The following is a 17958-nucleotide window of genomic DNA, read 5'->3' on the forward strand; positions in this document are numbered from 1 at the left end:
AATGGAGTTAGTGTTCTCCCACCCTGGAGTGTGGGTCCTGTCCTGGGCCATGTGCTTTGGGGGACATCATCCCTGATTGTACCTTGAGGAGCTCCCTATCCTTTGAGGGCTTAGGCTAGTGTTCAAAGGTGATGTTCAACTGTGTAATGCAAGTTGTGGGATTCAGAGAAAGAAGAGACCATCAGAAGCTGGGAAAAAACTAGAGGCGGGAGGGGAATGACACTAATAGCTGGCCTGCAGGAGCAGGAGCTGTGCACCAGACCCCGAGCCACATTCATCCCATGCTGTCCTTCCTCTCCTGACCACCCAGAGAGGTGCCAGGGGGGCCCCACATTTAACATATGAAGAAACAGAGGCACAAAAAGAGCTCAAGTCACCTGCATGTGGTCAGTATTAGCATTAGCATCAGATGATCAGAAGCTGAATGTTAACTACTAGGGTCCTCAGCTGTGGATGCACCCGAGGGGAAGGGGACAGCAAGAATACAGACAGATGTGCAGAGAAGACAGCCACCAGGGGACTGGAACGGCAGAGGGGACTCCAGCCATGGTATGAACTATAAATGGGAGCAAAGATAGGATGTGCGATTTGGCCAAGGTCCTGCAGCAAGATAGGGTGGAGGCTGGGTAGCAATCCTAGCTGCTGGCTCCTGTTTCGCTCTCCTTCCACTTTCCTTGGTACGGGCGCATTCTGGGCTCTCTCCACCGTCTGCGCGGCCACGCCTGCAGCGTTTCCCTCTTGAAAGAGGTGCGATCCACTGGCATTGGAGCCGGGTGGACTGGCTCCCTCTCTCTATCCATCTCTTTCTTCCTTTCCCCTGCCATGTTCTGGAAAGGGCAGCGGGAGGGAATGTGGGCAGGTTGCACCAGAGATATACATCTGAGAGCTGAAGGGAACATTTATTTTTAATGTAGACTTAAAAAGAAAAAAGGAAGTTATAAAATATCTGCTCTTGCTCCTGGGATTGTGCAGATGGTGCTGCGTTTTGCCTAATAGGGAATGGAGCTGGCGTTGAACGCTGCTGGGTCCCCCCCCCCCCCCCCCCCCCGGCTGTAAGGACCCGGAGGGCAGGAACCCTGCTCCCCTGCCTTGGCCTCAAATGGCTCCCAGGGTCCATTTGGCCAACATGGTTTGGTGTTCTTTGCCTTATCTTCTCCAGCTGCCTCCTGCTGTACCCTCCTTCTCAGACCAGTCTCTGGGCTGTCCCTGCTCCTGTCTGTCTGTCTGTCTGTCTGTCTCTCTCTCTCTCTCTCTCTCTCTCTCACACACACACACACACACACACACATTCACACACACACCCATTCACTCATACCGCATCTCAGTTCTACCTCTTCCTTGATCACATAGCCAGGACACACTGACCCAAACTCCTGTGTGGGCATTAGCTTTGTGCACACCCCACATACTTCCAACCATGCTGCCATTTTCCTGCCTAGATGCTACAAAGGCCATTCTTGTACACTGCCATGTTTGGTCCCTGTGTTGTCCCTGTGTTTGTGGTGATCAGGGACCCTCTATTTCTCTGCTCCAGCTTTCCCCACTGGGAGCAGCCTGGAACGTGACACAGAGACAGTTCTTTGTAGCTGGGCTGGAGAGGTGACTGAATCCCTTCTCCCTTTGTACTCTGGGGGATAAGCTGGAGAAGGAGCACCCTAAAACTAGAGAGTCATGGTGGCCAAACCACAGTTCCAGAGATCCGACTCTTTCTCTGGTTTGCTGTAAAGACTTGGGCAGATCACTGAATTTCTCCAAGCCTCAGTTTTCCCATTTGCAAAATATGGGAGATAATCTATTTGGGTTGCTCCCCAGAGTTACTATGAGGATTATGGTAAGTGGCATCCAGGGAAATGCTCGACAAAAATTAATCCATCTCTAAGACAGCATGAGGAGATTTAACAGAGCTGCCAGCAAGGCCACCACGCCCTGTTAGGACAGGAGTGGGGGCTGTTCAACAAGGTAGAATGCTCATTTGTCAACGTGTGTGTGTGTGTGTGTGTGTGTGTGTGTGTCTGCCTGCCTGTGTGTTATATAGCCTATGTACTAATTTAGTTTGGGGCTCTGAGTTGTTCTGGACAAGACTTTCTATCACTTTTAAATATGCATGCCATGTGATTAAACAAGATGAAAAAGATACAAGGAAAGTTAGGGAGGGGAAGATAAGAGGAAACCAGGGATGACCTCTGGGCTCAGAACTTGCAGCGTGAGTTTACCCTTGGCAGATGTGGTCACAGAGACCCTCCCTCAAATTCTTGACCATCAGTAAAAAGAAAGATGCAGTAAAATGGCCAAGGTCAGCAAGACGCATGCAAACCAGTTGCTCAGAAGTATAATTTCTGACTCTTAAGAACAGAACTTCTCTCAGGGTAATTCATAAAGGGGTCCTTGTGACGTAACTAGGGGTGTTCGGGATCATTGTTGGGTAAGTGCAGTGTGTTCCATGAGGCTGAATCTTATGACGTTCCCCGTGGCCTCAGCACAGGTCCGGGGTGCAGTGAGGAACCCCAGGGGAGAAGGGCATGTCGTCCATAACACATCATGTTGTATAGACCACAGATCGAAGGGGAATAAATAATAAGCTGCACTCTAAATGGTGGGCAGTGTGAATTTCCCCAGGCTTTTGGAGGCAGTTAGATGTACGTGTGTGCATCTATATGCACACTCGTCTCCACCCTGCCAGGCTCTGTTCCCTCTCTGTGTTCTGGTTCTGGCTTCCTACTGAGACCTGGCCAGGAGGAGGCCTGGGTCCCTTGGGAGACTCCTCAGCCTACAGGATCCCATCCCAAACACTAGGGCTATCTCTGTTGACATCATACCTACCACTTGGAACATGAGGGTAGAATTTTAAATGGAGGTAGACCCTTTATCCTGCACTTTATAGGTAGAAACTCAAACCCCAAAGGGAACTGTCATCTGTCCTCTATTAGAGACCACAGGGATGGACCTGAGCCTGGAACTTAAGGTCCCCTGATTTTCAATCCAGGTTCCTAAGTTGCCTCTGAAATGAAGATTCAAATACAGGTCTTATTCTGGGAGAAAAATCTCATAACTCCTCATTGGAGCTATGTAATGGCTTTACATTATATAATTTTATTCAAACTGATATGGGCCAATAAATATAAATGTGTGTGTGTTCGCTGTTTTGAAACATTTTAATGTTTAAAACATGATTTACTAATGCTGCTGAGGATGTCTAGAATTTGATTTACTGCATAGTATTGAATGTTTATACTTGTTCCTTACAGAAATTCTTGCCAAAGAGCCATTTTATCTACAGGAATAATAAATAAGTCAATATGTGGATGGTTGTGCATATTTCTCCCATATGCAGCAATACTTGGTAAATGTTATTTTGCACACAAACACTCAAAAGGTAATATTGAGGATTACATGTGGATCCTGAAGTCCAAGGCATGGCCAATGTCAAATCAGACAGTTAATCTTGACATAAATCAAAAGAAGCAGCCAGTGAGTCTAGGTCTGAGCTGCTATTTGGGCTTGGGTATAATGGATCCACACCTATGTAAACCTGGTAAACATGCTTAGCCTTGTGTATGTGTTATTCATTCATTCATTCCATCATTCATTCACTCAACAACCATTTGCTAGATATCTAAGAGTCAGTAGGTTAAACATAGTATAAGTTTTTGGTTCATGGAGATTCAGAGACAAAAAATAAATTTCCTTCAAATTCCACTTATAAGCCCAGTGTGACACATGTCTGTAACTCCAGTGACTTGGGAGGCTGAGGGAGGGAGATTGCAAGTTGGGCAATTTAGCAAGATCCTATCTCAAAAAAAATTTTTTTTTTTTTTTAAGAAAAGGCTGGGGGGGCTGGGGATGTGGCTCAAGCGGTAGCGCGCTCGCCTGGCATGCGTGCGGCCCGGGTTCGATCCTCAGCACCACATACCAACAAAGATGTTGTATCCGCCAAGAACTAAAAAATAAATATTTAAAAAAAAATTCTCTCTCTCTCTCTCTCTCTCCTCTCTCACTCTCTCTTAAAAAAAAAAAAGAAAAGAAAAGGCTGGGGATGTAGCTCACTGGTAAAACATCTGTGAGTTCAATCCCAAATAACCCCCCCAAAAAAAATTCTATTTATAAATCACTTGAGGCTTTTGAAATGATTCTTATTTAATCATCACAAAAATTTTATGGGTGATTAGGGCATGAAGGAGTTCAGTTTACCTGAGTGTCTGTGAATATGTTCCTTTTGTTTGCTTGTTTTTATTGGCCTCCATCCCTTCATTAATAATGCACCTCCATTGTTAAAAAGAACACAAAGCTGAACACTGTGGTGGTGGTGCACATTTGTAATCTCAGCCACTTGGGAGGCTGAAGCAGGAGAATCGCAAGTTCAAGGCCAGCCTCAGCAACTTAGCGAGAGCCTGTCTCAAAATAAAAGATAAAAAAGGACTGTTCATATAACTGAATGGTAAAGCATTCCTGGGTTCAATCCCCAATACTGCAAAATTTTTTTAAAGAAATTAATAAAGTAATAAAAGGGCTGGGCGGGGGTAGCTCAGTGGTGGAACCTTTGTCTAGCATGTGCAAAGCCCTGGATTCAATCCCAGTACTAATAAATAAGTAAATTAATTAAGTAGCCTGTAACCAGACTTCTAGAGAAACCCACAATTAATGGTTATGCTGTGCTATAATTTTTTCATGCTTGGGGATATTTGTGTGTATGTGTTTATAACTGAGAAGGTTTTCTTTACATAAATTGGATTATGCTATAACATAATTCTGCTACTTGATTTTTTTTATCTTTTACCATCCCTCTGTGGGCATTTGTTTATATGAACACATCAAACCACATCAGTTTGTACAGGTGTAGCTCACTCTTGTTTGTGGCTGTGTAGTTCTTTTCTTTCTTCTTCTTTTTTTTTTTTTTTTTTTTTTTTGTGTGTGTGTGTATGTGCATGTGTCATACTGAGGGTTGAGCCCAGGGGTGCTCTACAGATGAGCTGCATCACCAGTCTTTTTTGGGGGGGACTGAACTCAGAGACAGTTGACCCCTGAGCCACATCCCCAGCCCTATTTTATATTTTATTTAGAGACAGGGTCTCACTGAGTTGCTTAGCACCTTGCTTTTGTGAGGCTGGCTTTGAACTCATGATCCTCCTGCCTCAACCTCCTGATCTGCTGGGATTACAGGCATGCACCACCATGCCCGGCTCACCAGCCCTTTTTATTTTTTATTTTGAGACAGTCTCACGAAGTCGCCTTGGCTGGCTTTGAACTTGCAATCCTGCTACCTCAGCCTCCCAAGTGGCCGGGATTACAGGCATGAGCCCCTGCCCTTGGCTGTATAGTTTTTTTGGTTTTTTTTGCAAAAGGTGTGAGGGGTTTCTTTTGCCTTCTTCAGCCTTTCCTCTCTCTTCCTCACAGGTGGTGGGTCTTCTCTTACCCAACCAAACACTGGCATCCACTGTCTTCTGGCAGGTAAGAGGCTCTGCAAACAGCACGCTCCTGAAGGAAGAGCTCAGACAAGCACTGGTCAGGAATTCCCTTCTCTAGACTCTCCTATTCTAAGCCCCTGGGGTAGAGTCAGCCAATCCCACTCCCCCAGCCCAGAAACCACTGGAGGAAAACCTGAGACTTTGGCCCAGCTGAGCAGGCCCCCCTGTCAGGAGTCAGCAGGACTCTAACCATTATGTGTCACTCTAGCCTTTGAACAGAGGTGAAGAGGGGGCTGGGGGCCTGTACTTGGACCACAATGGTTTGTGGGTGGCTACTCCTTGGCTGCTCATCCCATGGTCAGTGATCTGAGGCCTACAGCCTCATTTTGACATCCATCTCCCCCAGATCTGTAGGGCAAGGTTGCGCCACCCTGAGGAGGTGAAGTGCATGGCAGAGCCTGGTCTCTGCCCTTGGAGACAGTGTGTTGCAGTTCCTGGAAAACAGCTGAGGATGTCTGTGTGTGTGTCTGGGCAGGGGAAAACCTTCCCAGGAAGGAAAAGCTGTCTGACTCCTGAGAGGAAATGTCAGAGAATCTTCCCTGAAAAAGACTGCTGGGGACCTCTGACCTGGGTGCTGGAGCCGGTACAGAGCACTGGGCTAGGAGATTTTTGAAAGGTGTAAACTGTCAATTATTCCACCTTCTGTCTAGCAAATATTATAATAAGGATAATATGGCAAAGGCAGTGGGGCCCTTTGGGGGAGTGAATGCCAGAATTTTAGGAGAGGGGACAGTCTCTATACTGGGGTGGACAAGATCGCATCCTGATTTTCCAGAAATGGAGGGGTTTTCTGAGACCCAGGACTTTGATACTAGAACCAGTACAGCTCCAGGCAGACCAGGACAATGTGTTATACTAACCAGGGGGACTGAGGGAAATACCTGTGAGCCAGAGACAGCGTCTTGTGTCTTTCTGGGGAGGTGTGGCCTCCAGAGGCCCAGGCCTGGCTTCCAGGAAGATGACAGTGCCTTTCCTGACTTCTTTCCCTGTTGCCTTTCAGTGGCTGAACCAGAGCCACAACGCCTGTGTCAACTATGCAAACCGCAATGCTACCAAGGTGAGTCACTGCCCTCAGCTCAGTGGTGGGTTCAGCTGGGGTGACCCAATGGTCCTCCCTTCAGTGTCACATGCTGCCATCATTGGTATAAAGCATTGCCTTCCTGGAGGCACCCTGTTTAAGCTGCCAGCTCTGCAAGCAGGGGTGGTGCACTCAGACCTTGCTTACACAGGGCCCGTGGAGTCTCCAGGCAGGACCTGGGGGGGGGGACTGTGCATGAAGGAAGGTGGCCTGTGAAAGGGGAGTAGGATGTGGAACGAGCAAGGAATGGATTATTTCTTCCTTTTTAAAATTTTTTATTGATACATCATGATTATACATAATAGTGGGATCCATTGTGACATATTTGCATACGCACATAACATGATTTGATCAATTTCATTCCTTTATGCAAGGGATCAATTCTGCTGGCTTCAGAATTCCTCTTGTGCATCTCTCTCTCTCTTTTAAAAATATTTTTAGTTGTAGACGGACACAATACTTTATTTATTTATGTGTGGTGCTGGGGCTCGAACCCAATGCCTCACCCGTGTGAGGCAAGCGCTCTACCGCTGAGCCCCAGCCCCAGCCCACGCTCTTGCACATCTCTTGCTCAGATACTGGATCCTGATTGGCATCAGCCCCTTGGGGACCAAATTCCCCTATGGCTTCCTTCAAGCTTCCCTGGAAATTGCCTCAGTGACCCTGGTCCCCAGACTGTTGGCCACAAAAAATCAAGGGACTGCTCTTGAGGGTGGGGGTTTAAGAACACTGGTACCTTCTCTCCAAAGTCCCCTGCACTCCTTCAACAAGCCTATGTGGAGGCCCAATCACCCTCCTAGTGTCCCAGAGGGCTGCTGAGTCCTGCTTTCCTGGCAAGGCCACCACCCTTCTGTCAATTCACCATTTCAATCCAAAGGCAAAGGGAGGAGAGGAAGAATCTAGGTCCTTGGTGGGCGGGGGGAGCACTGTCAGTTTGGATAGGGGAGGGTCTTGGCATTTTTTAACCTTGGAGAAGAGTTGGGTACAGGAGTTAGGAGTTGTCCTGGGCAGTAGGAACCTGGCGGGGGGGGGGGGGTCCTGAGACTCAGGAAGCTACCTCCCACATATCTAAACCTCAAATCCAGTCTCTTACAGGCTTCACCATGCACGTTGCCCTTTGGATAGCTTCTGTTTGCCTTAAACCAAGCATCTTCCACAACAGCAATTGTAGAGCAGGACATGACCCAGCCCCTAGCTTTTTCTTAATTTTCTATGTTGGAACTTGGGCTCTGTTTTTTTTTTTTTTTTTGGTACCGGGTATTGAACTCAGGGGCACTCAACCACTGAGCCATATCCCCAGCCCTATTTTGTATTTTATTTAGAGACAGGGTCTCACTGAGTTGCTTAGTGCCTCCCTCGCCTTTGCTGAGTCTGGCTTTGAACTCGTGATCCTTCTGCCTCAGCCTCCCAAGATGCTGGGATTACAGGCATGTGCCACTTCATCTAGCTGGGCTCTGTTTTTTAATGGATGTATTGGGAACTGTCCTGTGTGAACATGAAGTCCAGTTTCTCCCTGGTGAGCCGGCTAGACTACAGTGGATGGCCGTGGATGATGGACAGTGCTCTAGGCATCCCTCTTGACACTTAGCTTTCCTCACCTGGAGACTGTTCACCCCACCATAAATGACTCGTTTTGGCCCTTGCTGTCCTGCACCTCTAGCCAGCAATGTCTGCCTGGAATCTTTGTAGAAGAAGGCAGGAGTGAAACAGGCCTTTCAGCGCCTTCCTGGATATTGCTTCCTTGTATTCCAACATTTGGAGCCAAGTTGAGAGAGTCCAGGGTCCCTGTGCCTTCCCCTGGGGGACCTCTTCTTCCTTGCCAGACCTTCCAGGCTGGTGGACTGGCTTGCTTCTTGCTGGCTGGGGCTGTTGGCAAGGGTGGAACATGGAGCTTTGGACATACAGTGGGCTTGCAATTCTACCTTTGTCTTCCAGCCCTCACCGGCATCCAAGTTCATCCAGGGCTACCTGGGAGCTGTCATCAGCGCTGTCTCCATTGCTGTGAGTAATGCCCTGCCCCCGCCCTTTAGTTCTGCTGCTTCCTTGAGTGGGTGGACCTTGTCTGAGGGCCAGGGTAGGCCAGGATGTGGGGTCAGGGTCTGGGAGGGGAGCAGTGAGGGAGGCTCTCTAGGCAGAGAAGTGTCCCATAGTGAGAGTGTACATGCTAGTGCTCCATGGTTTGGAGAGGAGAGGGGAGGGGAGGGGAGAAGCAGGAAGGGGAAGGGAGGGGAGGGGAGGGGAGGGGGATCACATGGATGGTGAGGGCAGGACATCTATCCTTAGAGGAGCCCATTCCACACTCTTCCTGGAGCAGCTGGTCTTCACACTGCCTATGCAAGATTGGCCCATCAGCCAGCTCCTCTCTGCTCTTTACTTGAGCTCCTGGGGTACTGTCATTCCCTCTCTGTTGCCTTGGTTGTGAGGTCACATGTCTAGCTTCTCCTGAAGGCCTCAAGACAATGGCATTAGGCTTACTTTGAAATTTTTTTTTTGGGGGGGGGATTGAACTCAGGGCACTCAGCCACTGAGCCACATCCCCATCCCTATTTTGTATTTTATTTAGAGACAGGGTCTCACTGAGTTGCTTAGTGCCTCACTTTTGCTGAGGCTGGCTTTGAACTTGGGATCCTCCTGCCTCAGCCTCCCGAGCCACTGGGATTACAGACATGTGCCTCCTCGCCCGGCCTCACTTTGAATCTTCACAGGATTTTAAGAATAGAGCAGCTACTTATTATGAAGTTTGTAGATTTGTGTCAATGGATGATGGGTCCCTGTTCCTGGAGGAGGACAGAGGGGGAGGCAACACGGCAAGGGGCCTGGACCAAGCCAGAGTGGAGGTTCAGGACCTTAGACAGGGCTCCCAGGACCTTGTCCACCCTTGTCCCACCCTTGACACCACCCCTGTGACACTATCTGGTACTCTCTTAATTCCTTTGGGGTGGCCTCCTATAGCTAACTCCAGAGGGTAAAGTGTCCCTTCACAACTTTGTCATTACTTTCATTTCATAATAAATACATGTAACTGGAAAGAAAAAAAATAATTAGAAAATGCTAATAAAGGCAAATCCACATATAATGGAAGAATTCAAATACAATAATTTTTCAGTAAAACCTCCCTTTCCTTATCTTCCCTGGATCCTTAAATAAACATCATCCGTGTTCACGACTCTGGAATGACCCTTTGTATCCGACACCATACTTTCACTGTTCTTCTGAAGTAGAGATCTGGGGCTGTCCTGAAATGGCCTCATTTGTTTTACTCCCACGTAAACCAACTCATCTCCAAATGGCTGTTAAGTGGGGCATCCCATCTCATGCCCAGGATCTCTCTCCTTCCCTAAGTCTTTATGTCTTACTGCCAGTGAGAAGCCACATGTTGCCCAACATATTTAGATGGCTCTCCAGGAGAAGGCCAACGCTTGCCGGTGGACCTGCCACCTGGCATGGGACTTCATCTAGGCGTCAGAGTGGAGGTTCTTGATTCTGGGGCTTGCTGGGCTGAGGCCAGGGGCTGTCCCAAGGTAGGGAAAGGCCTCGTTCTTCCCTTTGTCACTTCTTGGCTCCTTAGGGTGAAAGGAGCTGATGGCCTGCCTAGCTTAACACTTGAAAACCCCCTTCTCTTCTAGGAGATGTACAGGTGGGGGGCAAGGAGGAGGTCTCTCAGGGAAGGACATTGAGTTGCCCTGAGGGGAAGGGCTTGAGCCTTGGGGATCATTGTCCTGGTGGGACTTCCTCCCCCTGCAGGCCTGGAGCTCAGAAATAGGAATTCACCTTCTTCTGGGAGCTCTGGACCCTCTGTGTCCCTAATTCCCATTGTCCCACCGAAGGACCACCAGTCATTCCAACCCACCCACTTCCCAGGACCAAACCTAGCCCAGATTGGTGGATGTTTTAAAGACTGGGCCCAGCAGAGGTACCCTGAAACTGGGGACTCACCTGGTGGGGTATGAGGGCCTCACACTGCTCTGGGGGACACCCCTCCCTCTTCTTCTCTGCCTAGCCCTAGAGCCCCCTGGAGAAGGCTTCCCTGTCCAACCTGAACCACCGTCCCCCCAGCCCAGCTCCTAGAAACTTCTCCTTCTCACACTCTCAATTACGCCCCAGGTCCCTGTCCTCTCATTGTTCCACAGCCTGAGTCTTGTCCCCCAGCAGGATTACAAGTTAACCAGGGACAGGCATGGTGTCTCCAACCCCCCAAGGGGAGCAGAGAGCCCTGCTCCATAAATACCTATTAATTAGGCCTCTGATTGATTGCTGGCCTCGGGAGGTCCCTGTCCTCTCCCATCCGCGAGCTTTGGCGGTGGTGGCGACGTCCCTCCGCCTGATGTCTTCACACAGTGAGGGGCTAACTTCGGCAGATGGAGCCGAGTTTCTGACTTGGAAAATCTGCAGCCTGCTTGCTTTTCTTTTGTGTGTGTAAATCACAAAACCTCCCAAGAAAGAAGCTTTATTTTATTTTCCTTTCCCTTGTTCTCTGGAACCCCAGGCCCCACGGCCTCATTAACTGATCTCTGCTTCAATTAGTGACAAATCCCCTCCCAGGGTGAGCCTGTTAGGGGGAGATGACCTGCAAACAAGTGTCACGGCCCCAGTGGTTGGCCCCACTCTGGCATTAATTAAAACGAGTCCCCACATGCAGGCGCCTGGATGGGGGCTGACAGGCTGAGAGCAGGTCCCAGGGACGAAGGTGAGCTGAGGTGGAGGCCAGCCTCCTCTATAGACCCTCACCCATTCTCAGAAGAACCCCTCGGCTTGGCCAGCAATCCCCCTTGAATCAGGGATCCCCAGTTTTCATGCCCCCCAAATGAAGTCTCATGCTGGTTCCAGGACCACCAGGGTTAGGAGCCTGCAGTGAACCTCCTAAATAGATTTGGCAGTGTCTGGCTTCTTGCTTGAGAATAAAAAAGAAATTCCGTCTTAAGTTATTTTTGAAATCTAACAGTTTGCCGTCTTTTAACAAAGGAAGCCTCTCAGTCCTCATTGTGTTTTCATTGGGAGTTTGTGCGGAATGATTATGGGGTGGCCCTTGCTGTCCTCAAAGGCGAGAGAGGAGGTGGGACCCACTCACTGACTCCCTTCAAGGGCCTATTCTGTGCTGGAAATAGTACAGAGACTGGGCTGCAGCTGGGGCCTTCAGGATCAAGAGGGGACACTTGAGCGCACCTGACATAGTCAGAATCATGGTGAAGCTGGCCTCTGGGATGCAAGGGGACCAGGGAGGGGCGCCTAATTCAGTCATGGTGCTCACTCAGGATAGACTGAGAAAGCCAGGGGAAGGCAGGGCTGGGTGTCGCAGAGAGAGGGCAGAGCACACGCAGAAGCAGGCAGGAGAAGGAACACTATCCAAAAACAAGTGGCTGCCACGTTCAGAGCCATGTGAGAAGGTGTGGGGTGGTGAGCCATGGCGGGGGCCAGGGCCAGAAGTGCTATGAGTGCCTGGCTCAGGAAGTAGGAGGACCACACCGGGAATCCTGGCCTGGGCTCAGGGGCCTGGGCTCAGGGACCTGGGCATTGCAGGGACTCAGGCAGAAATAGGCTGGAGAAGTCATGAGGAGTTGGCAAGGCCCAGCCCACAGACCACTCATGGACACAGGGTCCTGGGGGAGGGTGGACGTGAAACAGGGGAGGAAGGCTCAGGGCTGAGGTCCCTCATGACTGGTCAGGGGCTTATCAGTAGAGCCAGATGATGAGAGATGCTTCCTGGTCACTCCTTGAAACCTTGTCTTTCCCTGCTAAAGAATTGCTAACCTCCATACCTGAAGGCTCTGGGCTCTGGGGTGTCCTTTCCGCATAGGACATGGAGGCTATTTCCCTGAATTACCAGACACTGGAGTATAGGGAAGGAGGGGCCTTGGGATCCCCATGAACCCTGATACCTCCCAGTTGCTTACTGGCAACTCCAGGTCCCCTTGATGGTCATGATCCTAATACTGGCTAATGATCATAATAATAGTCACAATAGCTGACACTTAGGAGTGCTAACCCTGTGCCAGGCACTGTATCATTGTTCATCCCCACTGTACAGATGAGGAAACGGAGGCACAGGGTGATATCAGCAGCAGAGCCTACCCTGGCTTCCCCACACACTCTTCTGATGACACAGAGACCTCTTTTTCTTCCTGCCATTGCTATGACATGAGAAGGTGAGAAAAGCCAAGCAGTGTTTCAGCTTCCAGATTGGAGGAACTATAACCAGGCTCTGGGTAGCAGGTACCTCCTCAGGTACCCCTGGGAGCAGTGGGTACTGGAGGAAATTTTTTGAGAGACTCTTTGTGTCTTCTGCCCATCTTCATACTTGATTCCTGGATTTTCTGTCCAAAGTTGATTCAGCTGCATGTGTTTGCTCTTAGTCTGGAACATTCCCTGCCTTTCTACAATACAGGATCTGGCTGATTCTGTAGTAGAAGGTGAGTCCAGACCCTTCTCTCCTTCTTGGGGTCTGAGGGAGGTGGGAGGGCTACACCTGTGCATCCTAGACCAGGTTATCATCTTGCTTCTTCTGTTATGAGCAGCTTCTTGGTTGAGGGACTATTGCATGGACCCTGTAGCAGAATCTGAAGTGTTCTGGAAGCCTGCAGATGGTGATGCTGGCAGTGGCAAGTCAGACATGAAAAGCAGCCCTGCATCTATTCTGGGGAGGACATGTTGCTGTCCCCTCCTACATGAAAGGGTCTGATGTAATTGGTTTCTCCCTAGGTGGCACACTGGTCCCTGTGGACAGTTCAGTGCTCAGGGTTGGCCATTATTGCTAGCAAACAAGCCACTCAGCCACAGATGCACTTACTGGCACTTTAACCTGTGCAGAACTCTGTCCCAGCCTCCTCGGTCACTTTGTACTTGAGTCCACTGCTGAGCCACAAGCTAGTTGGGGTTGGAGGACAATTGACCTCCATGGAAGGTCATTGGTCCACTTGAGTTTATTCTACAAAGCATGCCCTCTGGTGGCATTTTTTGGTACTTCAGTGGTTGCTTGCAGGGCCCCAACCCTTGCCCTGCAGGACCCACATGAATCCACCACCATTAGGATCTATTATTACCCACCACCCAAGGGTGGGCCTAAATTCTGACCTTATCCCGTCCTTCCTTCCAGGCATGCCTTCCCCTCCAGTGTTCTTCAGGGCCTCTTGGCAGAATTGATAGAGTCACAGAGCCAGCTGCAGGCTCCTCCAAGTGCCCTGAGACAACCTGGCATTCCATGCCTCTGAACCTCTACAGAGTCCCCCTCTTTTCCTGCCAAGCTGCTCCCTACTCACCCTTCAGGACTCAATCAGGCTTCCCTTTTCTCTGAAGCCTTTGTGGTCCAGCCTCTCTGGTCCCCTCTTCCTGTCAGGGTGGGTGAGATGACATTCTGGAGTGGGCTTGTAGACTCAGTGTGCCGGGGCTGGGATCAAGCAGTGCTCAGAGTTTGCCAAGAGGGACAGCAGTGGCTCCCAAGACAAGTCTCTTTTATCGATTTTTCCCCCTCTGCCTCAGAAATCATTCACTTCATTTGTTCTAGAAGCATTTAGTAAGCCCCTACTCATATCACCATGCACTGGGAGTTTAGTGAGGAACAGGAGAGACACAGCCCTGTGGCCTGGTACCTAGGTTCTGTTGGGAGAGATGGAACTTTAAAGAGTCCACAGGAAAAATTAATTCTGTGCTCTTCCATTTTAAAAATCAGACACATGTATTATTTTGATTCAGAAAATTTTAAGGTGTACAAATAGGTTCTTAGGGCTTGTGATAGGTACAAGGAAGAAAAAGGTTTCGGGATCTTTGCGAAACTATCAAGGACACCTTGAGCCAAGGGGAGGCCAGATATTTAGGCTGAAAGTGAGGAGGCACAGAGGGACAGTGGTCAGGGTGGAGGTTGGCTCATGGGAGGAGCAGGGAGATGGCCAGGTGGCTGGAGGCCTTTAAGCAAGGCCATGTCCACTTTCAGAAGACCACCCTGGATGCTGTGGAGAGCCAAAGAGAGGGACAGCAGAGGAAGTGGGGAGCCTGGTAGGGAGGTAGGGACAGGTGACAAGTGCTAAGTGGGAAAAGAAAGAAAGAAGTGCATTCAGGATATTTAGGTGACAGCACAGGTGGCTCCTAACAGTGAGCTAGTTGTGGACCTCGAGAGGCTCCTGTCCAGAAAGACCCTGAGGCTTCTGGCAGAGGAGCCGAGCTGGTCATGGGCCAGGAAGACAGGGTATGGGTGAGGCAGAGCTATATACCCTCCACCTGGGGACATGAAGATGGAATGCTGAGGCCCATGGGGACAGGCATCCCTCATCCTGTGCCCATGTGGGCTGGGAAGGAGAATGCAGCCTGGTGGGACGGGGATGCAGGCATGGCCCAGCCCCACCCAGGGTGTCCTCACCAGCCTGGCAGAAATGAGGCTCCTTTTGGCCTAGAAAGATGTCAGTATTGAGGGATACAGCCACCAGGCACATAGCTCATGACACTAAAGGCTGTATATCAAGGGGTCCCACCCCACCGGTGGCTCTTGGTGCCCTTTTCCCATCTCCTGGGAATCTGCTCTTGCTATGCAAATGGCTGGTCTTAGGTGGTTCACAAACATCATCAAAGCATAAACATCAAAGCATCTCTCCTTGGGAAGGACAATTGGAAAGCAAATAGCTCAGGATTAAGAGTGAAGCTTTAGAACTAGCAGGCCCCCACGTGGACAGGCGAGACTTAGAAGGCATGTGTATGTGTCTGAGAGCAGGCCAGCACACGAAAGCCCAAGGCAGGGGCTGGGGACGAGCGCAGTGGGGAAGAGGAGACCTGGGCATGTGCATAGCTGGGAGTTCTGTAGGACTTAGTGGGATTACCCTGCCCACCCACCAGTGAAGGGCCAGGGACAGGGAGGGTGTAAATACAGAGGTGGCGAGTGGCTAAATGTACCCTCATTCCTCCTCTGGCCCCAAGTCCAGGCCTTCCTGCTCCAGCACCTCGGACAGCAACAGCCTGGGCAGGAACCCAGGGTGGGCTGCAAATCAGGGGGCTGGGAGCCCGTCTGTTCTGGTTCTTCAGGGCCCTTTGGCCTGGAACATTTGGTGGAGCCCATTAAAATTAAAAAGCCAAGTGGCTGGGGGCTCAGAATGCCAGCTCGGTTTCCCTGGCATGGTGGGTCCTGTTTAAGGGAACCAGCTGGCATGAATGGCACACAACTCATCACGAACAGCAGCTAGCGATCAGAAAAATCAGAGCTAATAATCAGGTTCGGGAAAGATAATGAGATATGGAACAATCACTGCTGAGGGTCCCCCAGGGTCTGTTTTAACAGCCTCCAAATAAGCTACAAAATAGAAATTAACCAAACAGGGGCTCCATTTGGGCAGAGGGGAAAACAAACAAGGTACAGATTTGCACAAGAATTCCTCATGGAGCCTAGGACCCGTGGGGCATTAGCAATGGCCTGAGGGAGGAAGGAACCTTCTCTAGCCACTCTCTCCAGGCTTTGATGGTCAGGCCAATGCAGTTGACAAGAAGCCAGAGAAGAGGGAAGACCAGCTTCTGACAGCTCAGGGGAGGGAAGGCCCAAAGACACCTGGAACCTGGGCTTGTGGGAGAAATGGGCTAGGTCACCTTTTCTGACTGCAGCAGTTCCAGCCAGTGGGAAGAACAACCAGCCAGAGAGGGGACAGCTTCAGGGCACCCCAGAAAAGGCAGAGTGTTTGCCATAAGTACTGACCTCTCTTCCTCCTTGCCCTCCTGCTATATTCCAGCCCTGCCCAGCCCAGTGGGGAAGGGTCTGGAAAATTCCAAGACTCCTTGCTCACTTCCAAATGGCTCCTGCTCCCTGTCTCTTACACTTCCTTATCTCTCCAAGTGAATGTGCTGGGCTTTGGACCCAGGCCTTCTGACTCCTAGCTGCGGAAGCAGGGGTATTGGAAATGATCTAGATCCCAGTCCCAAGCTGGCCTTGGTCAGGGGTCTCTTGCTATACAAACAGCCAGTTTTAAATGGCATGGGACATCATAGCTTCACTCCTGGAGAACAATTGAAAAGTAAATAGCATAGCAGATAAGAGCAAAGCTTTGCAACTAGACCCTGGGTGGCCCATCCTAGTTTCACCAGTCTCATCATAGCTGTCTGTCCTTGGCAAAATTACTTAACCTTTTGGACCCTGCCTCTTATCTGTGAAAAGGGGCAATGCGGCCTCTCCAAAAGCCTGTCGTGGGGCTTTCCTTAAGATACTATGTGCTGAGTATGAGTAGCTCATGGGCTGTCACCAAGTCACCTTTCTCCTCCATCTCCTCCTCATCACTAATGCCTGTTTGGGTCCTCTGGTTCCTCCATGTTTTTCCTATCTGCACTTTTTTTGTAGGGTAGAGAGGCTATTTGGGGGAGACCTGAACTTGGTGAGGCCATGTGTGGTGGGGCAGCAGGGCCAGGGTGGGCTGGCAGTGCTCCAGCCTGGTCCTGCTGTGTCTAAGCACAAGCCTAGGACCTATGGGGCATTAGCAATGGCCTGATGGAGGAAGAAACCTTCTCTAGCCACGTCTATCCTGGAACATTCGGTGGAGCCCATTAAAATTAAAAAGGTAACCCTCTCAGCCTTACCTCAAGCCAGCAGGGAGGACAAGGAGCATGAGACAGGATAGCCCAGGCTGGGTGAGCTAGGTGCACTTTGGCTCCACAGGGCCCTAGGCTGCCCAGGGCTTGGCAGACTGGCATTCCCAGGCCAGGTGGTGCCTGCCCCACTGTGCCCTGACTTCTGCAGGCACTGGTGGCCCTGAGGATTTCCCAAGGCTCTGCATCTTCCGCAGCCACCCAAAATGCTAAAGCCAGAGCCATACTTGAGGGTGCAGAGTGCCCTGCTGAGCCACTTGCAGATCTGAGAGCAAGATGGGCTGGCTCTGGCCTCCATGTGGGGGAGCAGAGGCCTCCACACACTGTCTTCTGGTCTGGCCACATGCCTCACATCTTTTCTCACTCCGTGCCTATGCTTTTCCCCTCCAGAAAGTTCTGCTCTGCCAACTTCTCCCCACCTTCCTCTCCAAGAAGCCCCTCTCAACCTTTTCTGTGCTCTCCCTGATCTCCCTCCATTTGCCCTGTTGGTTCATGTGCTTATTCCTTAATCATCAGCTTACTGAACATGAACTGGGAGCCACCAGTTACAACCCTAAACCCTGTGCACACAAAGAGGGAAAAGGTGTGGTTTCTAGGCTAGGGAATCAGGCTAGGGAATCAGACCCAGGAGAGGTGGACATTCCCAAGGAGGGAGGTACTGGTGATGTGGGCAGGGAGACTTGGGCTGCCTGGGAGAGGTGATATCATTATTATACAGCTGCATTTATTTTATTTTTTTTTTTTTAAAGAGAGTGAGAGAGGAGAGAGAGGAGAGAGAGAATTTTTAATATTTATTTTTTAGTTCTTGGCGGACACAACATCTTTTGTTGGTATGTGGTGCTGAGGATCGAACCCTGGCCGCACGCATGCGAG

At 50.1% G+C, this 17958-nt stretch overlaps 1 protein-coding gene across 3 annotated transcripts in view; it reads left to right on the forward strand.

Annotated features, from left to right (window-relative positions):
• SFXN5 (sideroflexin 5) overlaps positions 1–17958 on the forward strand; it is a gene marked incomplete at its 5' end in the record, with an annotated part of 112681 nt that overhangs the window by 50378 nt on the left and 44345 nt on the right. For all 3 annotated transcript variants that reach the window (XR_014018692.1, XM_081265543.1, XM_081265544.1), the window contains 3 exons: positions 5392–5445; positions 6463–6519; positions 8476–8541. Coding sequence is in view for 2 of the 3 variants with exons in the window: in XM_081265543.1 (XP_081121669.1) it covers positions 5392–5445; positions 6463–6519; positions 8476–8541 (177 nt within the window). The remainder of the gene's footprint in view (positions 1–5391; positions 5446–6462; positions 6520–8475; positions 8542–17958) is intronic.

This window comes from Spermophilus citellus (genome assembly GCF_964194105.1).
Source record: "Spermophilus citellus genome assembly, chromosome: 13".
Classification (NCBI taxonomy): domain Eukaryota; kingdom Metazoa; phylum Chordata; class Mammalia; order Rodentia; family Sciuridae; genus Spermophilus; species Spermophilus citellus.